General features: G+C 40.9%; 1 protein-coding gene across 2 annotated transcripts in view; it reads right to left on the bottom strand.

Annotated features, from left to right (window-relative positions):
* Positions 1 to 22,010, bottom strand: part of PLXDC2 (plexin domain containing 2) — a 696,519-nt gene that overhangs the window by 174,092 nt on the left and 500,417 nt on the right. For both annotated transcript variants that reach the window (XM_089693732.1, XM_089693733.1), the window contains one exon: positions 1,701 to 1,800. In XM_089693732.1, coding sequence (XP_089549858.1) covers positions 1,701 to 1,800 — 100 coding nt within the window. The remainder of the gene's footprint in view (positions 1 to 1,700; positions 1,801 to 22,010) is intronic.

Below are 22,010 nucleotides of genomic sequence, written 5' to 3'. Positions count from 1 at the left end.
ACTCTTTACGTCTGGAGGAAAAGAAATGTACTCTCCAAATACAGAAAGGTTTCTTCACAGTAAGAGCTGTGAAAATGTGGAATAGACTCCCTCAAGAGCTGGTTCTGGCCAGCTCAGTGGATTGCTTTAAAAAAGTCCTGGATTCTTTCTTAGATACACAGAATATAACTAGATAATAACATTTATAGGTAAAGTTGATCCAGGGAATATCCGATTGCCTCTCGGGGGAGCAGGAAGGAATTGTTTCCCCTGCAGGAGCAAATTCCATCATGCTTTGCTGGTTTTTTTTGCCTTCCTCTGGATCAATGGTGGGTGTAGGAATTTACCTTTTTTATTTTTTTAACTGGATGGACTTTTGTTTTTTTTCAGCCAGACTAACTATGATACACTTCTGTCAAGCATTTACTGCGGACCCCATTGGGGAGATTTCACATTTATCCCTATGCCTATGTTCAGTCCTACTTAAAGTTAAGTATATGTAAAACATCACCTTGTAAAACAACCCATTCAGTTTAAAATAGAAATGAAAAGCAAAACATTTGTGAATAGATATAAAAACATAATAAATACTTTTTTCACATACCCTCTAAGCTCCTTATGCAGCTCAAGAACACAGAGCTGGGGGAGGAGAAACAGCATCACACTGAACTTCCCAGGGGGATCTTGTGAGCAGAAGTCTGATTGTTGGAGGAGAACAGGCTGAGTTCCCAGCATAAAATGGCATATACATATACTCCTGCGCTGGAGGATGGACTCCACAGAAGCTATAACCACATATGGGATGCCTTAAAGAGTGCATGCCTTGCTGCCCTCAATGGACTAGGGAACTCCAAATGTACTGCATGCAAAGACAACAAACAGAGGGTGCACAGGTCTAGTGCATTACCTTTAAAAAAAACATTTATTGTAATTAAAGAAGTGGTCATATACTCACAAAGGACAATAATGTCAAAGGCACGTCATATAAAGGAAAGCAATGTCCAGTCTCATTGGATGATATCTGTGATGGAAATTTAGGAACTCCAACCAACTAACGGATTTTGAGGACTTGCCTCTTCCTCGGCGCCAATGCCTCTGATGCATTGGCTCTGGGGAAGAGGCAAGTCCTTGAAACGTGTTAGCCAGTTGGAGGTCCAAAATTCCCATCACAGATATCATCCAGTGAGACTGGACATTGCTGTCCTTTATATGACGTGCCTTTGACATTATTGTCCATTGTGAATATATTTCCACTTCTTTTATTACAATAAATGTTTTTTTAAAGGTAATGCACTAGGCCTGTGCGCCCTCTGTTTGCTTTCTTTGCATGAGTTCCCAGCACAGCTAGATAACTGACCACAGTGTGCTCTTCTGCCTAGCATGGTCAGTTTTTAAAAGGATTGCAAAGGGACTGGTAGGAATATCAGGGATTTCAAACAAAGGAAGCAATACAAAGAGAACAGAATACTTTTTCATACAAGTACAAGGTAAACAGGCACATATCAGAAATATGAAATGTTTGGTCTACATAGCCTTTAACACATTTTTTGGGAAAGATTTCAGCCCAATTCCAGCCTCATAATCTTTTTTCCTATCAATAACGTTTACAAAAGGTCCCAGTAATACCAGAATGGAAGGTAAAACACTGACCAGGTGGAAATTTCAATTTAAACCAGCATTCATGATTTACAGAAACTGAGTGTTTATAAAGAAATACATACTTGGAATCTGCTGAATCTTGTGCACCACCACAAAGGCGTCTGCCAGTCCCACTTTCACAGGGTGATTGATGGAACTTATCTCCATTACCGGTACCGGGATCTGCAAGACAAAGTTGCATTTGTGTTACAAAGTGCAGCTCCGGTGACTAGGATAACGGCTCATGATAATAAACATCAGCATGGCACAGTATCATCATAATCACTCTTCTTTATTGAAGGCACTCATGCATCTGGAAACCAGACAAATCAGATCTTGTCTAGGCCTTTCTCTGGATCTCTGCTTTAATTGCCTGCATCCATTCATCCTGGTGACTAATTACTGCTCTCTTCACACTGGCAAATTCCTATCACACATCTCCTGTCTCAAATGGTTTGTTCTCACTGCACTTTGTATTTTAGAATCTCTCTTTCCAATAGCTCTGTTATAGATCCATGGTGTATTTGGCAGGCCATAGAAGGTGCAAATTTCTTTCCTGCAAGCATGATTCCCCATCAACATAGGCAGTGCTGACAGGGGAAAGCCTCCTGCTGAGCAATTGTCTTCTCCCGGAAGGGGCATGCAGGAGAAGCTGTCCCCGCCGGGAGAAGTCAATGATTATAGTCATTGACTTCTCCCGGCGGGGACAGCATAATTATTGCTAGCAGCTATAGCAGCCACTAGCAATAATTGCAAGTGAACCTGGCTAGCTGGTTGTACCCAAGTTGATCAATCAACCAACTTGGTACATTCAGCCTGTCAACACCAAGATTCTAACTTTCTATGGCCGGCCTTAACCATAACTCCAAACTTTTTGAGATAGAAAAGAGGGACACCTTTTATCACGTACCTGGTGATGGCGGCTAATGGAGAGAGGCAGGGGTGGACTGACAACTCATGGGGCCCCTAGGCAATAGAGGATCATGGGGCTCCTGTGTCAAAGCACACCGTAAAAAATCTATAAAAAAGGTAATAGGGGTATTTCATGGGGCCCCCTACTGACCCCAGCCCTCGGGCAGTGGCCGAGTGCTCGAATGGTCAGTCCGCCTCTGGAGAGAGGGCTTCCCTTGCAGCTAAGTTCTGGACTCCCCTGAGAGTTGGACAGCGGGAATCTGGCCCAAAGTTGCACAGGTCGCCTGTAGGAGTGCTGGTTGGTGGTCCACTCAGAAGCACAGCTGGTGCACAGAGATAGGTCTGCAGACAGGAGGCACCTGTGCATGGTGTGCAAGCCCTTCCGGGATTTGGATGTTTATTGGATAGTCGGTTCAAGCCAAGGTCAGGTACTAGGTGGGAATCAGAGAGGTCGTAGTAAGATGGGATAGCCGAGGTCATTCACAGAGGAGCGAGAGAGAGAGAGTATCCGTAAGCCAAACCGAGGTCAGATCAGGGGTAAATCAGAGTAGACAGGTTCAGGAGCAAGCCGAGTCGGTAACAGAAAATCACAAGGCAGAATCACAGGAAACAGGAACCAGGAACAGGGCACAGGGAGCTAGAGATCATCCAGCAACCAGAGGAAGTGATGAACCTCCTTATAAAGGCCGTTTGGCACCAGATTGAGGCTGATGTGCTTCTGCGGCCATGTAAAGTACTGGCAGAAATGCCAGATCTTCCAGAACTCCTGCCGTGGACAGGACCCTGACACCTTTGTATGTAGGCTAAGGACACACCCCTGCTATGCACTCAGCCACGCAGATTGTAAATTTAGAACTACCCCCCCTTTCCGGAGGAGCCATTTGTACAAAGATTTTTCACAGTCAGGTGCACACACACTTTCGCTCATTGTCTTCATTGACCAGTTTAGGGGATGTTTGTTTTTGGAGCTTTATTGTAGAACTGGAGATAGAGATTGGGAATTTAGTAGGATACTCCAAAGTTAGAACTATTCACACTGAGGACATCTAGCTGATCTAGTAGATGTAGATCTACTACAAGTAGATCTAGCATTTTTGAAGTCCTGGCTGAAAGCAGACATCTCTTTAAATTGTAGAAACAAGTAGTTTAGGAGTGACCAAAGTCCCTTTAGCAGTAGTAGTAGTTGTAGGGCTGAGCTCATCAGGTACAGGCCTGTTACGGCAGACTGTGGCAGTCCAGAAGTAATAGAAATGAGCAAAGTTCTTTGCAGTAGCAACAGTTGGACAAGCTCTTCAGAACACCAGCCAGTGTTCCCTTGTTTTCTCAAACCCACGTTGACTATCAAGCATCAGAGGGGTATTAAGCACACAAGATCCCAAGATCTCTCAGTGTCTGTACTCACAAGTCCAAGCACAGAATGGCAACCTCCTTCCAATCTTCCAAGCAACTCTCTCTCCAGTGATGCCAGACAGATCTTTGACAGACAGCTCCCCTCAGTTAGCTTACTGTAGAACCAGGGTCATTCTTCCTAAATTCAGGCCCTCAGGTCACCCACCTGAGGCCCACATGGCAGCAAGTGTCAGGTGAGGCAAGCCTGCCTCCAGCCTGGCTTGGTTCAATCCTCCCCCAAGAAAGACACTGAACCCATGTGCTCACAGAACATAAATATCACTTTTTGCATGCAATGGGGCCACCCTCCCCTGCAAATGGCCAGGGTTGTATTCATATTCATGCTGCTCATCTGCCTAGTTCCCTCTAAGGTTCTGGAAGGCTCTCATAGCTTCCTGAAGGCAGGCAGAACTCAAGGCGAACTCAGCAGCACCAGAGCATCATGAGCAGACCTGACTAATCCATCACAGAACTCTGTTAGACAGAGAACCCAACTATATTTCCTAACAGTCTCTGTTAAGTAGAAAAACACAGCTTTACTTATTCTAACTATTAAAATCCTAGCACCTAACTAGGAGGGTGTTACATAAAGAATACATATGCACAAAATGATGGGATAAACCCACAAATCCTTTTTACCACTAATTCTCATTCTTACTGGCTGTTCAAATAAAAAAAATTAAGAATTCAGAGGATAGATTAAAGGTTTAGCTTAGTATAATAGTTTTGATAGTTAAATAACACATTGTTTACCAATATCTGTATCTCCAGACTAGAAAGAGGGCCAAATGAGGAGGAAAGAGGGATGGAGGGATTTTGTTTGAAAAGAGGGACAGTCTCTTGAAATGAAGGACAATTGGGAGCTTTGTCTTAACAGTAGAGATCAGCATAAGTATGTGGTTTGCCTTGGGCCTCAGACATTCTGCTTGCCATAAGTGCTTATGTTAGAGGATCTGCACATGCCAGATTAAACCGACATGCCATCTCCATTGGCCTGCCACAGTATGTGCAGCTAGATAGGTGAGGGCTTCTTTTAAATGTAAATGTTTTAAAGCAGATATAACACACAAAAAATGATTTCAGTACTGTAATCAGTACATCATGAAAGGAGAACTATTGGATTGGCAAAAAAGAATGCTCTGCTATTTATTTATTGCAGGCAATTATATAGCGCTGTCAATTTACGAAGCACTTTACATATATTCTACATTCACATCAGTCCCTTAACCCTCAAGGGGCGTACAATCTAAGGTATTCCACTTTCACTGGAGCAGCAGGTTGGGGAGGCAGCAGACGTGTCTGAAAGCCAGAGCCAGCTGCGCCTGCCCCCTCACCAACCTGCTGCTCCAGTGAGGTGAGCCAGCTTTCAATCAGGACCTTAACAATATTGTCAGGATCCTTCTCAAACTTGGTGCACCTCTGCCCAGGGGAGGACTGACCATTTGGAAACTTGGGCACTGCTTGAGGGCCCGGGGTCAGTAGGGGGCCCCATGAGATGTCCCTGGTACCTTTTTCATAGGCTTTTTTGAGTTTGGGCAAGGACACAGGGGCCCCATGATCCCCTATTGCCCGGGGGCCCCAGGAGTTGTCAGTCTGCCCCTGCCTCTCCTCCATTAGCTCATAGCAGGCAATAGTCCATGCAAATAAGAAATGTACTCCTGTGCCCCAAAAGAGAAGTATAACCAAACAAGTTTGTATTTAAATGTATAGTATCTAAATGTATTTTTTAAATGCAAGCAGTGTAAGAACCTAATTTAATCTGGTATCAGCCTCTTGCAGTCCCTATATCGCAGAGCTGGAAGGCTAGAAGCAGTACAAGGAACAGTGTCCCTTCCCCTTCTCCATAGAAGCAAGCAAGTTTGTCTAATGCCAACTTCAAAGACAGCGTAACGACTGCCAAAGCAGCCCACAGATCTTTAGAACCTGATGAGCACCTCCAGAGCCAACAGGAGATGAGCAACAGAGACCCTCACTGACTCTGTACTTGCCCTTTCCTGCCCAGGGCCCAGCACATGTCTGTGGTGTACGGATGTATTGGCTATTTTAAAAATAAAAATGTCATATAAATAATTTACAACATGATATACAGTTTTAAAACATAAAAAGTGCAAAAAAAAGTGACCAAAAATCTATATTTTTCTAAAAAATGTAATTTAAAAACATACTTTGCCATATAAAGTTCTGATAGTTAATTAAGGGTTAGGGTAAGAAAGACAGGGTTTAGACTGAACTTTAAGGTTTATGAATTATTCTTTATTTCAACCAAACAGGGCATCTAAAAGCAAATACCGTTAAAGCTGAACTCCAGACAAACTGCTAAAAATATATGTGAAACACATATAAGGGATCTGTTTCACTAGCCAAACGATTTTTATATCTGTCTATCCAATCCTGACATTTTCACAGCTCAGTCACACAGCAAAGCCCTGTCTGGTAGTGAAGAGGTCCTGATTTTCCTCTTCTACATTTAAGAATCACTTACAGGTCTTGTCTCTCCCCTGCTTTGTGACTGGATATTGAAAGGAGACTCAGCAAACTGGTGAGCTAATTTTCCTGTTACTCCACTTTCCCCTTCTATCAACATGCCCCTTTCTACCATCTGAGCACTACAGCACAACTGATTGGCTACTCGTGTCCCTCTCTCAGTCTACATTGTATTGAACAGTGTCTTGCAACAGTCTGATACCAGGTAAATTTCATGTACCTACTCTGCTTGCCTTTACAAAATACATTTAGTAATTATGTATTGATAGACATAGAGATTCAATTATTTGTGTTTTAAAACTGCCTGAATATATTTTGACTTTACATATTCATTATATAATTTTGTGTTTTCTTTTGGTATTCTCCTTTAGTGCAAGTCCCTCCTAAGCCCTATTTGAAACTCAAAAATTCATATATTTTTGCATACTCCAGATAATAAAGATTTTTTCATGCTGTGTATTTGATTGCTATACTCATTTATGAAGAGCAATACAAAGAAAACACTAGCATCCCATTTACACTGACTAGCAAAGAATTAAACCAGAGTTAAAAGAAGAAGAAAAGGATAAAGCACATTTTTGTAGAATTCTATTCAAATTTCTCTGTATAAGTAGCTATCTTGTTTTCTGACCTTGAAAGGATTGCATTTGAAGTTAACTGACTACTTAGTAGATTCGAAGGAAAAAAAGAAGGACTCAATTAATACATATCACACAGTCTCTGAGCACTCAGTAATTTTCTGTTCGTAGATAGATAAATTAACTTTTAATTAAAAGAAAAAATAAATGAAGAAAACAGAGCCTCTCCTAATCTGTTTATTTTGTATCCAGAAGATTCTATAAAAACTTGAAGGATAAAACATTATTTTCTGTTTCTAAGGAAAATATTATACAAAGAGATATAAATGCTAAAGCACTTCTTTAAAGACAAAATCCACCCAAAGTGAGTGATACTTCCGTGTTGCATGTTTCCTACCAAGCTAAATCACAGACTGTTTTTTTATGTCTTTGGGGGCTTCAAAGGTCAGCTTTTTTCACAGAAACAGTTCTTTTTAACTTCTGCAGAAATTACAAAGCTAGATAATAGTGACACGCTACCTTCAATGGATTCATCTTAATGTACAATAAACAAATTATTGGGTCTACCTACACTAATGTGATAGGTATACAATGCCATGTGGTGTTTCCATTTCTGGAACACCAAACCTTTAAACCACAATACAATTATGGGTTGAAAGAAAGTACAGCTAAAGCCTAGCACACATGATCAGAAAATCGTACGAAAAATAACGCTTTCAAAGCGATCGTACGATAATCTGCAATAATTTGAAGTGACAAGTACGAAGATTTTGTCATATGATACCATATCGTTTGATTTTTGTTTAATCAGTACAGTTTTTGTCTGAAAATACAATACAGATAGAATACAATACATTACATCACTTCCGAAGTTTTATTTGGTCATACAAGAATTTTCGTAACTTGAGTAACCTCTTCATTTTTGAGATGAGACTAGCATGCAAAAAAAAAATGGGTGATCATTCGTCCAATATTCTCATTGTGTGTACGGGGCTTAAAGCAAATTAGAACATTTAAAATGAAGAAGGGATTATTAACCTCTCCCCTCCCACAATCGGTATATAAATGCATTAATATATTTCATATTTGTAATTGTCAGATACAATTACACTATTATAATAATAGCAAATAAAAATTAGGAAAAAAAATCTATTATTATTTGTATATGTGCTCAGATTTGTGCATTTATTGTGCAATGAATGCACACATACAGGTGAAACTCAAAAAATTAGAATATCGTGCAAAAGTTCATTTATTTCAGTAATGCAACTTAAAAGGTGAAACTAATATATGAGAGAGACTCATTCCATGCAAAGCAAGCTAGTTCAAGCTGTGATTTGTCATAATTGTGATGATTATGACTTACAGCTCATGAAAACCCCAAATCCACAATCTCAGAAAATTAGAATATTGTGAAAAGGTGCAATATTCTAGGCTCAAAGTGTCCTACTCTAATCAGCTAATTAAGCCATAACACCTGCAAAGGGTTCCTGAGTCTTTAAATGGTCTCTCAGTCTGGTTCAGTAGGAATCACAATCATGGGAAAGACTGCTAACCTGACATTTGTGCAGAAAACCATCACTTACACCCTCCATAAAGGAGGGAAAGCCTCAAAAGGTAATTGCAAAAGAAGTTGGATGTTCCCAAAGTGCTGTATCAAAGCACATTAATAGAAAGTTATGTGAAAGGGAAAAGTGTGGAAGAAAAAGGTGCACAAGCAGCAGGGATGACCGCAGCCTGGAGAGGATTGTCAGGAAAAGGCCATTCAAAAGTGTTGGGGACTTTCACAAGGAGTGGACTGAGGCTGGAGTCAGTGCATCAAGAGCCACCACACACAGACAGATCCTGGACATGGGCTTTAAATGTCATATTCCTCTTGTCAAGCCGCTCCTGAACAACAAACAATGTCAGAAGCGTCTTATCTGGGCTAAAGAAAGACAGACCTGGTCTGTTGCTCAGCGGTCTAAAGTCCTCTTTTCTGATGAGAGCAACGTTTGCATCTCATTTGGAAACCAAGGCCCCAGAGTATGGAGGAAGAATGGAGAGGCACACACTGCCAGATGCTTGAAGTCCAGTGTGAAGTTTCCACAGTCTGTGTTGATTTGGGGAGCCATGTCATCTGCTGGTGTTGGTCCATTGTGCTTCATTAAGTCCAGGGTCAACGCAGCCGTCTACCAGGAGATTTTGGAGCACTTCATGCTTCCTTACGCAGACAAGCTTCATTTTCCAGCAGGACTTGGCACCTGCCCACACTGCCAGAAGCACCAAAACCTGGTTCAATGAGCGTGGAATTACTGTGCTTGATTGGCCAGCAAACTCGCCTGACCTGAACCCCATAGAGAATCTATGGGGCATTGCCAAGAGGAAGATGAGAGACATGAGACCGAAAAATGCAGAAGAGCTGAAGGCCGCTATTGAAGCATCCTGGTCTTCCATAACACCTCAGCAGTGCCACAGGCTGATAGCTTCCATGCCAAGCCGCATTGAGGCAGTAATTGCTGCAAAAGAGACCCAAACCAAGTACTGAGTACATATGCATGCTTATACTTTTCAGAGGTCCGATATTGTTCTATGTACAATCCTGATTTTATTGATTGCATGTAATATTCTCATTTTCTGAGATTGTGGATTTGGGGTTTTCATGAGCTGTAAGCCATAATAATCACAATTATGACAAATCACGGCTTGAACTATCTTGCTTTGCATGTAATGAGTCTATCTCATATATTAGTTTCACCTTTTAAGTTGCATTAATGAAATAAATGAACTTTTGCACGATATTCTAATGTTTCGAGTTTCACCTGTATATACAGCTTTTTATATATTATATGACACTATACAGTTAAATGGAATATATTTCTTACTTAAGATTGCCAGATATACCTACAGCATTAAAATAATAGCAAATTAAAAAAAAAATCTAGTATTTTTATTTTACATTTGCTCAGTTTTGTGTATTTTTTTATATACTGTATACATACTTATGCTTGCCATGTTGCTGCTGTTCTCGGGTACAGAGTGTCACGGTTACACCTAACACAGGTGGTCAGGCAGTATGGCTGGCTTCTGTATTCTTCACCTTATATCAACCCCCTTTCCCATAAGGCAAGCAGGCCTACTGGTACTTGGTTGCCCCCAGGACTTACACAATGCTATAGTGCTTGGCCACCACACCGAGGCAGGTGTGAACGCAGCAAACAGGTACTTGCAGTTGGAAGACAGGCAGAGTAGTTCGATGACAGTCCAGGTGCAAGGCAGGCAGAGTTCAGAGAATAGTCAATATCTGATCCAAGGTCATACACAGGGAAATCCAATCATTAGAGCAGACAAACAGGGAGCTTGGAGCACATATTCCAAGCACAGTATCACAAGCATGAGACTGCAGGCTTGGCTGGCTTAAATCAGGTTTGGTCTACACCCAAAGACTCGCCACATAAATCACCTTGCAGGTGAACAGATAGACAGGGAGAGTACATAGCCAAAAGCAGGATGCTGGCATGAGACCAGCAGCTATGATGGATCGGGAGCGCTAGACACTCCTGACACAGAGAGATGGATACATGTTACATGAGAGTGCTAGATACATGTTACATGAGAGTGCTTTACAAATCATTGCTCCAATTCTTCATACTGGTTGCTGGTACCTGAGAACCAAAGGGCCCAAAAGATCACATGTGGTCTTGCTATCATTAAAACAGAAGTAAACTGCCAAACACAATTTTCTGAGCTGTTTGACATAAGTACAGGTATGCACAACATATCTGCACAATATGAAAAATTGACCAAAGAAAACAGTTCCCTCCAGTGCTGTGATGTGTGCCATCCCCAATGCCGCAACCCTTCCATCTTGACCTGACCTTTTTTTTTGGTTACAAATCTTCAGCCATCTTGATTGGCCAGGATGATGTGTGGGCATTTGTCTTTGCACAGAATTATGCTGAGAGCTGGCTTATCAGCACTTTTAAATAATCCAACTCTACTTTTGCTTTAAGCTTGTATGATGGTCAGTTTCCCTAGTCTTTTTTCCCTTCACTCTAGTACTTAATACCTATAGCTCATGCTGAAGGGGTTAATGGACTTTTGAATTTATGTAATCATTTACATTTGTTTCCCATATATTTATTTTTGTCCTTAGATTGGACGCTCAGACGTACTGCAGGAGTGTCCTTGTAACTAACTGACAATTAAAATGAATACATGTCTTCCTATTTATTCAAAACACATATTGTATAACATCCATTATACTAATGAAAAATTCTGTTTTGACAACAAATGTGCATATTCAATAATTGGATAAACTGGGCAACTGTCCTATGGTTTGAATCTATAATTACGCTAAATATTAGATATTACAATATAAACCTGACACTGGAATCCTAAACGGCATCCAACAAATAAGAGAATGACTTTTTATCAACCCAAGCATGGCATTGGAGGAGTTTCAGGCTAAAGAAAGCCTCTCAGGTCTTTTTTAGATTAAAACCCATAAGATCTTTGCAATAGAAGACTGTATACTCTTATTAAAGGATATATGTACGGTAGTTAGTCCTATGCATTTTGACTCAAATAAATAATTTAGCAAGATTAATAAACAGGTTATCACAATGACTTTTAGCTTTATGCTGATGATATTTGGGTTTCAGTGAGGTGTCTATTGAGAAGAGCAGGAAACAGAGATGTTGTCAGGTTAAGAAAAAGCAATACTTTTGGCTCAGTTCACTTATAATAACTGTTATTTTAAACAATGAGTGCTAATAGCTGAAAATAGCAATCATTATGGCAAATAATAGGTATTATATTTTAGTAATGCAAGCCTATTTTGGTAGGATAAAATAGTAAGTCATGAACTCATGGATAGCACAAAGGGTTATTGGGTAGCACCCCTGCCTTGCAACACTAAGAAAAGGTTCAAATCCCAATAATGATGCTAGTTACATAGAGTTTGCATGTACTAACAAAGAATAATTAGTCCCAATGATGTGCTCAGGTGTTCCACTGAATTGGCCTCACTGAATGTAAATGTCCTCCTTACATTCCTAATGGGTCTGCAGCCATTTCTTAGGTTATGACAATGGTATGTGGATAACTTCAAGAAAAGAAAAACAAAAAGGGATTGCCATTGATACAACGTGTTTGGAGGTCCCCCCTCCCCTTTCTCAAGCATCTCAATTTGCTTGAGAAGGGGAGGGACATGCCCCCGAAAGGCATTGCATCCATGGCAACCTGCCACGCTCTCTCAACAAGTGTTCTGTATAACACTGCAGCCATTTGAACCAACCACTATATCACGGAGCATCTAGCATTGACCCCGCAGATGCCTTCAGCTTCCTTTCCCCAGCATATTGGCATTAGCAGCAGGGACACAGATGGGAGGGAGGCTTTCCAGCTACAAAACGTGATAGTGTTCTGGCCAGGACATCTTGGATTCAGTAGTGGATTTTTAAAGCACACTAGTTCATTGGGCATGTGAATGCATTCATTTATCTTTTACATATTTTAACAAAGTGGTTAATTGTGCTATGGCTTGTACTTCACTTGTTTTTTCAAGTTTGCATGTGTTCCATATGCTTGTATTGGTTTCCACTGGGTACTCTGGTTTCCTCCACTGCTCCAAAGACATGCTTGTAGGTTAATTATCTGCTGTCTAACTGGCCCAAGTGTATGTGAGATAAGGGCTTTATATTGTAACCTCCATGAGGGCAGGGACTGATGTTAATGTATAACATACAGTATGTAGTATGCATACATTTTCAGTACTATGTAAATACCTTATAATTAATTAGAAAATAGAGATTTCAACTATAGATATCTATTTCATACTAAGAAAATTATTAGGAGTTAACATAAAAAATAGCATAAAAAAAAAATTATCTGTCTTTGTGAATCAAGTTTAATATGCCCTGCCACATAAGAACTGCACCTTGAACTGCACACTATATAACAACAGCACAATATATAGCAAAGCTGCATATCCCCAGCTTCCTTATATACAATATATTTCCTACATAATAATCCACTACCAGTTCCTATCTCGTTTTCCCCCCTTTTATTCAGCCTGATAACTCACTTGTAGATTCTACCCTTCTAATATTTACCTACCTCATATTCAGCCACCACACCCCCAATCGCTGCCCCTAAGGTGAAGTCCTCTCATTTTCAACCACCACCAACCTCCCTAATTAATTATCAGTTACCCTCAATACCCTTTATGTGAAGTCCTCATCAAATTTATCCAGATAATTCATCCCAAATAAAAAGAAATACATTGGCTGTCATACTAAACACCTGTATAAATGCCCCTGTTACCTTGGTGGTCAGTGTAACTGCAATCTTTACATGTGTGGTCAATGAGGAATCCTCTGCTACCTTGCTGATCAGCGAAGAAGAGCTTCATGTTGTATTGGTGTTCAGTGTAAATGCCCCATTAAAATGGTAGCCATTGTAAAGTCTCCCATTATATTAGTGGTCATTGTAATACACTCTTTACACTAATTGTCTGTGTAAAATACTCCATTACCTTGTTGGCCATGTTTAATGCCAAAAATACATTGGTGGTCAGTAGGAAAAGAGACCTCTTACATTGCTATTCAGTAGCTTTATTTTTGTGGTCAGTTGGAGAACATAGGTGATCAGTTTTAGAAGTGTCCCCTAACACTGGTGGTTAGTTAGAGAACTGCCCCCAAACATTTGTGGTCAGTGTTTGAGGGGCCCTCTTATGTTCATTGTCAGTGGGAGAAGTGCCCTATTACATTGGAGCTTTGTGGTGTCATACACATAGCTGCAGAGGAGACTTTTATAATAGACATTGTCCTTCAAGGTATGCAGGTATCAATGGGCAGAAGATCAAGCTGCATATAGAGCCAGCCTATAGTCCAGAGGCTGTGACTTTTATTTAATTAAAGTAATTTGGCCAACAACTGGCCTCTGTGGTCCTGGGACCCATTGTAGACAAGGGTGGACCCTGCCTGTATTAAGTCCCAGGACCTCAGAGGCTCCTTTCTGTGTGTGCAAATGGCATATCCACCCTTGACAACTGCTTTGACAGCTGTTTTTCTAACTGTTATTAATCTAAGCGTACAGTCATTTCAGAATTGTCAGTTAGTACACTGATACTCAGCGGTGCTATAGATCAGGGCTGGTAGAAGCGGCTTGACCAAAATGGGGACACCAAAATAATTATTTTAAGAGGATCAAATATTTCTATTTACATCCCTGCCAGTATGGCCGGTGTTCTGAAGTGGATCCATTTTGATGGGGTTAATTACATGTCATTTAAAATGATTGCAAATGCATCTATAAAAAATAAAATAAAAATCCAATCCAAAGTGAACCTCAAGGCTCTTGGGTCGATTCACTAATCTCTTATTTTAAATAAATATTATTTTGCATTGTGCTCAGCTTAATAAAGGTCATTTGCCATAGGCCTACAGTCAGTAAATTATTTTCGCATGCATTCAAACAAGCAGGTAGGGGCAAGTTCACTGTCTTCGCTTATGTACAGATGTACAATAGATTGTGCTGTTATGTTCCATTGTTTACTATATTAGATTTGCTAATATAAAAGCTACAGTGTTTATCAGGCTCAGATGCTGAAAAGAACATGAGTATCAGGGTAACCTTGTAACTGTCCTGATGATGAACATCTGCCATCATTCATTCTGCAATTGAAAAATATGCCTATTTATTCACTGATGGGGACAAAATTAATGAAACTGAAATTAAAGGAGACACCACTGCTGCTCTCTGTATCTGGAAATGCTAGTCATTTGGCTGTGATGATGATCTAATGGCTTTGATGCTTTCTGAGGCACTTACCTGGGCCAGGTATATAGACTGGATGTTCTAACTTTACTCTGACTTTTTAACCTTCATGCTTGTTCCAGAAGGCTTAACTTCCAGTGACTCGGAAACAGTGGTGTTCCTAGTATATTAAGCAATCTTCAGAATGACCCTCAATATAAGAGGTCTTCTTCCTTCTAAAGATCTTTTATTGGTGGCCACTGGGAAGAATTTCACACCCCTCCCACTGACCACCAATGTAAGGGAGCATTCTTCCAACTGACCTTCAATGTAAGGGACATTCAATATTCCCATAACGTTGGTGGTTAGGTGAAGAATTATGCCTACTTACATTGGTGGTCAGCTGAAGAATGATACCTATTTACATTAGTTGTCAGCTGAAAAATGATGCCTTCTTTACATTCATGTTAGCTGAAGAATGATGTCTGCTTACATTAATGGTCAGCTGAACAATGATGCCTACTTACATTGGTGGTTAGCTGAAAAATTATGCTTCCTTACGTTAGTGGTCAGCTGGAGAATGATGCCTCCTTACGTTAGTGGTTAGCTGAAGAATGATGCCCCCTTACATTGATGGTCAGCTGAAAAATGAAGCCTCCTTACGTTAGTAGTCAGCTGAAGAATGATACCTCCTTACGTTAGTGGTTAGCTGAAGAATGGTGCCTCCTTACATTGGTGGTCAGCTGAAAAATGATGCCTCCTTACATTGATGGTCAGCTGAAAAATGAAGCCTCCTTACGTTATTAGTCAGCTGAAGAATGATGCCTCCTTACGTTAGTGGTTAGCTGAAGAATGATGCCTCCTTACATTGGTGGTAAGCTGAAAAATGATGCCTCCTTACATTGATGGTCAGCTAAAAAATAATGCCACCTTACGTTAGTGGTCAGCTGAAGAATGGTGCCTCCTTATATTTGTAGTCAGCTGAAAAATTATGCCTTCTTATATTGATGGTCAACTGAAGAACAATACCTCCTTACATTAGTGGTCACTAGGAAAAAGTAACAATCACGTACAATCCATCCATGCACTACACTTTATTTGCAGGTTTCCTTGATATATACTTTAATAGAATTGTGTTGCCTTTATGTATACTTTAAATAGTTTTACCTTCCAAAACTGAATTGGCCCAAACAAAGGAATTTAATGCCTACATCTGGTTACACAGGAAATTGAAAGCTTGCCAGCATTTGAGGTAGGGGAACAAGGAGGAAGGGCTTTTTGGAAAGGAATGAGCTAAATCACACTTGGGCATGTACTCCGCAAGAGCCTTAATGACTCCACTGGAAGCATCTACTGAACCATCCATCAACCATTAAAACTCTCTACTGTCAAATTTTTGTATTACTTTTAGTAACCTTTCATTGAGTTTATAGATGCATGGATTACGTTTAGCACTTAAAGCAGGGTATTTTTTTCTGTTGCTTAGTTTTGTTCTACTGCATGTGTAGCACCTTTTCTTTTTCTGTATAGATTTATTGCCCTATTCATGTTGTTGCAGTTTCTTTTTAAATTAGTAATGATAGCTCTTCTTTATATCTTTTATTTTTGCAAATGCCTCTTGTTTTGAAATTGCTATAAACCTTTGCCTAGCACTAGACAAGTCTACTGGACAGTCTGTTTAGTGAAAAGAAAACTAAATAGTCTCTGCAATCTCTAATTACACAAGAGACTCACATCATTTTTTTTAACAATTCACCCTAACTCACCCTGCAAAGCCAACACTCTGTGATCCAGCACTGGTTCTCCTCCAGTTTGAATGACACCCAGGGGTTTATTTACTAAAGCTGGAGAGTCCAAAATCAGACTCCATTCTGCATAGAAACCAATCAGCTTCCAGGTTTCATTGCCAAAGCTTCATTGAACAAGCTGAGGTTAGAAGCTGATTGGTTTCTATGCAGAAGGGAGTCTGATTTTGGACTCTCCAGCTTTAGTAAATAAACCCCCCAGTGTCAACCCAATTCCTGTCATCCCAGGATGGGAGATTTGGTGGAAGATTCTTACCAACTTCAAGAAGCTAGAAATGCCTGAGGGTTACAAGAATATCAGGTGGTAAATGTGGATCTTGCTAAAGTACAGCCTTCAGAATTTGTGGCTGGAAACAGTAGACAACTCAGACACAACAAGGTGAAGTACCAAATATTAAAACTTAGCTTCAAAATAAGCAAATTTTGTCCAAATAGAAAAGCCATGTGTATCCTTCCTTGAATCTTGGTGTGCTTTGTGTATTTCTTTAAGATCTGTGCAATAATTCAGGGTGGAACTTTGCCTTTGTGCAGGAACTTCCTGTAATAAAGACCAGTCAGTATGTGTATGTATGAATGTAAGATAGGGACCTTTAGATTGTAAGCTCCTTGAGGGCAGGGACTGATGTGAATGTGCAGTAAAGCACTGTGTAAAATTGTCAGCGCTATATAAATATCTGTACTAAGTATATAAACACTGAGTGATCTAGGAAGTGTCCCAAACTGATGTCACACTGATACCATTGACATGAGCTCAAAGACAGCAAGTCAGGGGAGGTAGTAAGGTGTCAGTAGACTACATGTGGTAAGCAGATGGACATAGATCATTAAAAGTTAATTACATTCATGTCAGTGGCCTTAGAATAAGCAGAGCAAAGATAGCAATTGACTGACCCTGGGCTCTTGAAAGCTTAGCCCTCCCCATGATTGGAAAATTCTTGTCTCTTACAGTGAAGGAGTCATCCTTGCGGTTTAATAATCAGCTAGAAGAAGCCTTCGTGCTCATAAGGTAGTTACAGCAAAAGGTATTTGTATGCTTGGTAGATAATATTTATAATGAGGAGATGTTGAGGGAGCTTTGTTCACACTTACAGGTCTCAGCGGAGTCTGAAGAGCTTCCTAAGTCAACAAGTAATATCAATCAATGCACAGCTAATGATCATGTGTCCTAAGTCTCTATGATAAGATGAAGGGGACCTTTTCATACAAAAATACCTAGATAATGGACACACCAACTGCACAGTCTAGGAATTCCTTCACAGGAAATGATCATATAAACTCTTTAATTATTTTTCCCCACAGGTTTTCCATTTTAGTAGCATTTGAAAATATAAAACCTGATGATTTTAAAGGTCGGATAAACTGTTTTGTGCTATAAAACATTTTTAATAGGTAAAAAATATGCTTATTTATATAGATCTATACAACATATGGAAAAGATGGACAATTGATTGAGAGAGATAAAGGAATCTAGTTCTAAAAGCCACTGGATCCACAAGTCTTCCCCCAAATTTAGTGCAGATGTGAGATGGGGAAACAGCTCTCATTGTTTGAACACTGTTTGTGTGGAAGTAAAATTAATGTTTTGACTGACATTCTGCGGTTTAGCCACAAGATGTCACTTTTTCTAACACAGGCTCAGACTGCATAGATATTTGTATATTCATGAAGAGGTGGGGTGTTGCACTCAGACTTGGAGTTTAGTGAACAGGAAGAGGAGACTGCAGCCATGTTTTGGATGATGCTGAATGAAGGGGCCGTGTGAGCTGAGAATCCGATGACATCCAGGTGTGAATGCATCCCTCAGTAACCAGAGCTGCAGCTGAGTGAAGCTGAAGAGATTGCTGCCAGGAAGCTGATGAGATTGCTGCCAGGAATGCTGATGAGATTGCTGCCAGCAAGCTGATGAGATTGCTGATGAGATTGCTGCCAGTAAGGCTGATGAGAGCAGAGGAACTAAGCAACATATACGGCGAGAACTCATGCTTGTTGGAGAGACATTTGTTCTGTTCAGAGTCACCAGCGGATGCAAAGCAGACCCGGGTCGGTAAGATCGTGCACGCACCTCATTTCAGTGTTGGCGCCTTGAGACTGAGTCCAGGCCTATAGTTAGTTAGTTAGGGTCTCTGTTTGTGTCAGGCCACACATGTTTTTACTGATTATTGGAAGGACTCCACAACTTAAAGTGACATTTCACATTGGAGAGCTGATAAAATCCTGCAAACTCAAGCCAGACTGGCCTTTTGCTCAGAAGGAATACTCAGGTATGTGCTACAGGACCAGTTATGGGAGAGGGAATACTGTAGATTTGTGTAAGATTGTAAGCTGTTGTGCTGCACCGCAGGCTAGCCCATACCATAAACCCATACACTGATTTTTGCTCTTTTAGGGTAATAACAGGTAAGGTGTGGCAGCTTAGTTGTGCCCACCAGTAGGTAAATTACTTCACTTTCTCCCTTCATCCATCAGAAGGCGCCATGCTGTGCAGCACAAGGGTCTCAGCCTCTGGGATGGCTGTATGTAAATGTATTGTATGTTTCCAGCATTTGTGGTTGTGTTTATTTGCCACATCTAAGTAAAATTCTGTTTTGGCAAAAGCTGGTGTTGGGGTTGCTTTCCTCGTTCGTGACTTCACTGTATCCTGGGGAGCCCACCCCGGTACATGGCTTACACAGAGGCAGTCCACGTTCCTCCAGGGGAAGAACATACACTATATTGCCAAAAGAATTGGGATGCCTGCCTTTACACGCACATGAACTGTAATGACATCCCAGTCTTAGATGGTAGGGTTCAGTATTGAGATGGCTCACCCTTTGCAGCTATAACAGCTTCAACTCTTCTGGGAAGGCTGTCCACAAGGTTTAGGAGGGTGTCTATGGGAATGTTTGACCATTCTTCCAGAAGCGCATTTGTGAGGTCAGGCACTAATGTCAGATGAAAAGGCCTGGCTTGCAGTCTTCACTCTAATTCATTCCAAAGGCCAAGCCCAACCCATAGAAAACAACCCCATACCATAATCCCCCCTCCACCAAACTTTACACTTGGCACAATGCAGTCCCGTTCTCCTGGCAATTGCCAAACCCAGACATGTCCATCGGATTTTATCAGACAGTGAAGCATGATTCGTCACTTCAGAGAACACATCCCCACTGCTCTAGAGTCCAGTGGCAGCGTGCATTACACCACTGCATCTGACACTTTGTATTGCAGTTGGTGATTTTTGGCTTGGATGCAGCTGCTCGGATATGGAAACCCATTCCATGAAGCTCTCTAAGCCCTGTTGTGCTAATCCGAAGGCCACACGAAGTTTGGAGGTTTTTAGCTATTGACTCTGCAGACAGTTGGCGACTTCTGCACACTGTGCGCTTCAGCATGTGCTGACTCCGCTCTGTCAAATTACGTGGCCTACCACTTCGTGGCTGAGTTTCTGTTGTTCCCAGTTGCTTCCACTTTGTTATAATATCACTAACAGTTGACTGTGGAATATTTAGTAGCAAGGAAATTTCACGGATGGACCTATTACACAGGTGACAACCTATCACGGTACCACACATGAATTCACTGAGCTCCTGAGAGCGACCCATTCTTTCACAAATGTTTATAGGCACAGTCTGCATGCCTAGGTGCTTGATTTCATACACCTGTGGCCATGGAGGTGATTAGAACACCAAATCTAATGATCTGGAGGGGTGTCCCAATATTTTTGGCAATATAGTGTATGTCTTTAGGCCCTCCAACTATTTACCTGCCTCCCACCCACCATCTGGGCACACCTCCCTCGGGATTATCTGGGGCAAGATAAGAGTCCAGCCTGGGCATATTTTTTATGTAATCTTTAAAGAGAGTTTTCCTTACAAAAATGAAATGTACAAAATACAATAATAGTAGCAAACAAAGGGCTGCAGTTTGCGGCATCAGCAACTAGACAGCACCATTCACCTTATAAAGGCTTAATACAATCAAGGTGTCACAACGTACAGTAATTGTAACAGTGAACTAAGGTACCCAAAAGTGCAGGAACTTGCACTGAAATAATAAGAGGGCCTGTCTGCTGGAAAACGGGATCACCTTCCAGCAAGAGGCTTCGCAACATGGTAAGGGAATAAGGTATCAAAGCTGTAAGCCCCAGGGCTAAATAAAGTGCTGAAAAAAGAAAAAAAGGGTTGGGTAACATACCTAATTAACAGTACCTGCACCATAATCACCCACAGCAACCTGTACCACTGAAAAAAGAAAAAAGTGGGGTATCAACTCAAAAGGCTGTGACATAAAGGAAAAAAGAAAACAACCAGCCTGGGCATTTGAATTTCCCACCATGAGCTCTGGGACATTTTCAACAGATTCATACTAAGTTTTACCTAGTATCCCTAGCCTAGAAGGGTGCTACATTGAGACATTTGTGAAGTATTTTAAAGCCCAACTGAAGCTGTAGGTATTCAATAAGAAAGGCATTGTAATAACATCTTTCATTTTCTTCTTAAAGTAGAACCATGGCCTCCCATTAAAAAAAATGTTTCAATATTTAATTACAGGTGCATCTGCATTTACAGTTTTCTCTTAGTTCTCCCGAAAAGTCCCACAAATACCTGTTAAATTAGTCTGTGGTGTCTACCTAATGCAGCTTCCTGTGATGGGGTGACAACTATGCTGCACTGTTTCTAAATTCAGCAATTTTGCACTCTCATGTAGGCTGGATCTGCCTGAACTACAGTGGGAAAACAATGTTGCAAGAGGTGTGGCTATGAACATTGTCACTGTTGATTCTCTAGTCTACACAGCGTGTGAGGAAAGGACTGCCTATAACCGGCAAGTCTGTTTACGTGTGACTAGCTGTGATTGGACACAGCTGTTCACATTGTGAAGGGCCGCAGTGATTGGTCCTTTACCCCGATTTGTGTTCAGCTGTGTCTTAAGGACACAGAGGTCACAGAGCAAGCTCAATGCGCATCTCAGGGGTACACTGGGGGTGAGGTTCTGGTAGGAAACCCATGAACGCCCTCCCAGAACTATACAACCAAATGTAGTCGTTTCTTGGCTATAGCGCAGTATTAAGGTGGTTAATAAATGCTACACTTGGGTGGTGGCATTTTTCTCTCCTTCATTTTGTTTATACCAGAGTTGGATCATGCTGTAGAAAGAAAGCCTTCAATATGGCTTGATCTGCCACCTTCTACCTTTGATGCTCCTGGAAGAAAAATCAGGGAAGCTTCTTCAAAAGGCTTTCCAGAATTAACCTCCCATTGTTGCTCAATGCACTAGTTGGAACCCTCCCTCCAACGGTTATTATCTGGGGTGTCTTAGCAGAATGCACATGAAAGATTTTCTGGGGTTGATACGTTGCCTCTACAAAGTCTTTTAATTATTTGATGCAGTTTTTTAGTAGCTGGGGTGTCTACCTCATACTTATTATGTGCCTAGTGCACCGCTTTAAAAATGGTCTTGTTAAACTAACTTTCTTTTTACATAAAAGGTAATTTTACCTCTTATT

The sequence above is a fragment of the Staurois parvus genome, unplaced genomic scaffold, assembly GCF_062004578.1.
Source record: "Staurois parvus isolate SC_StPar_1 unplaced genomic scaffold, SC_StPar_1.0 ptg000636l, whole genome shotgun sequence".
Taxonomy (NCBI): domain Eukaryota; kingdom Metazoa; phylum Chordata; class Amphibia; order Anura; family Ranidae; genus Staurois; species Staurois parvus.
The sequence above is the reverse complement of the archived record's forward strand: the minus strand, read 5'-3'. Positions and strand labels throughout refer to the sequence as shown.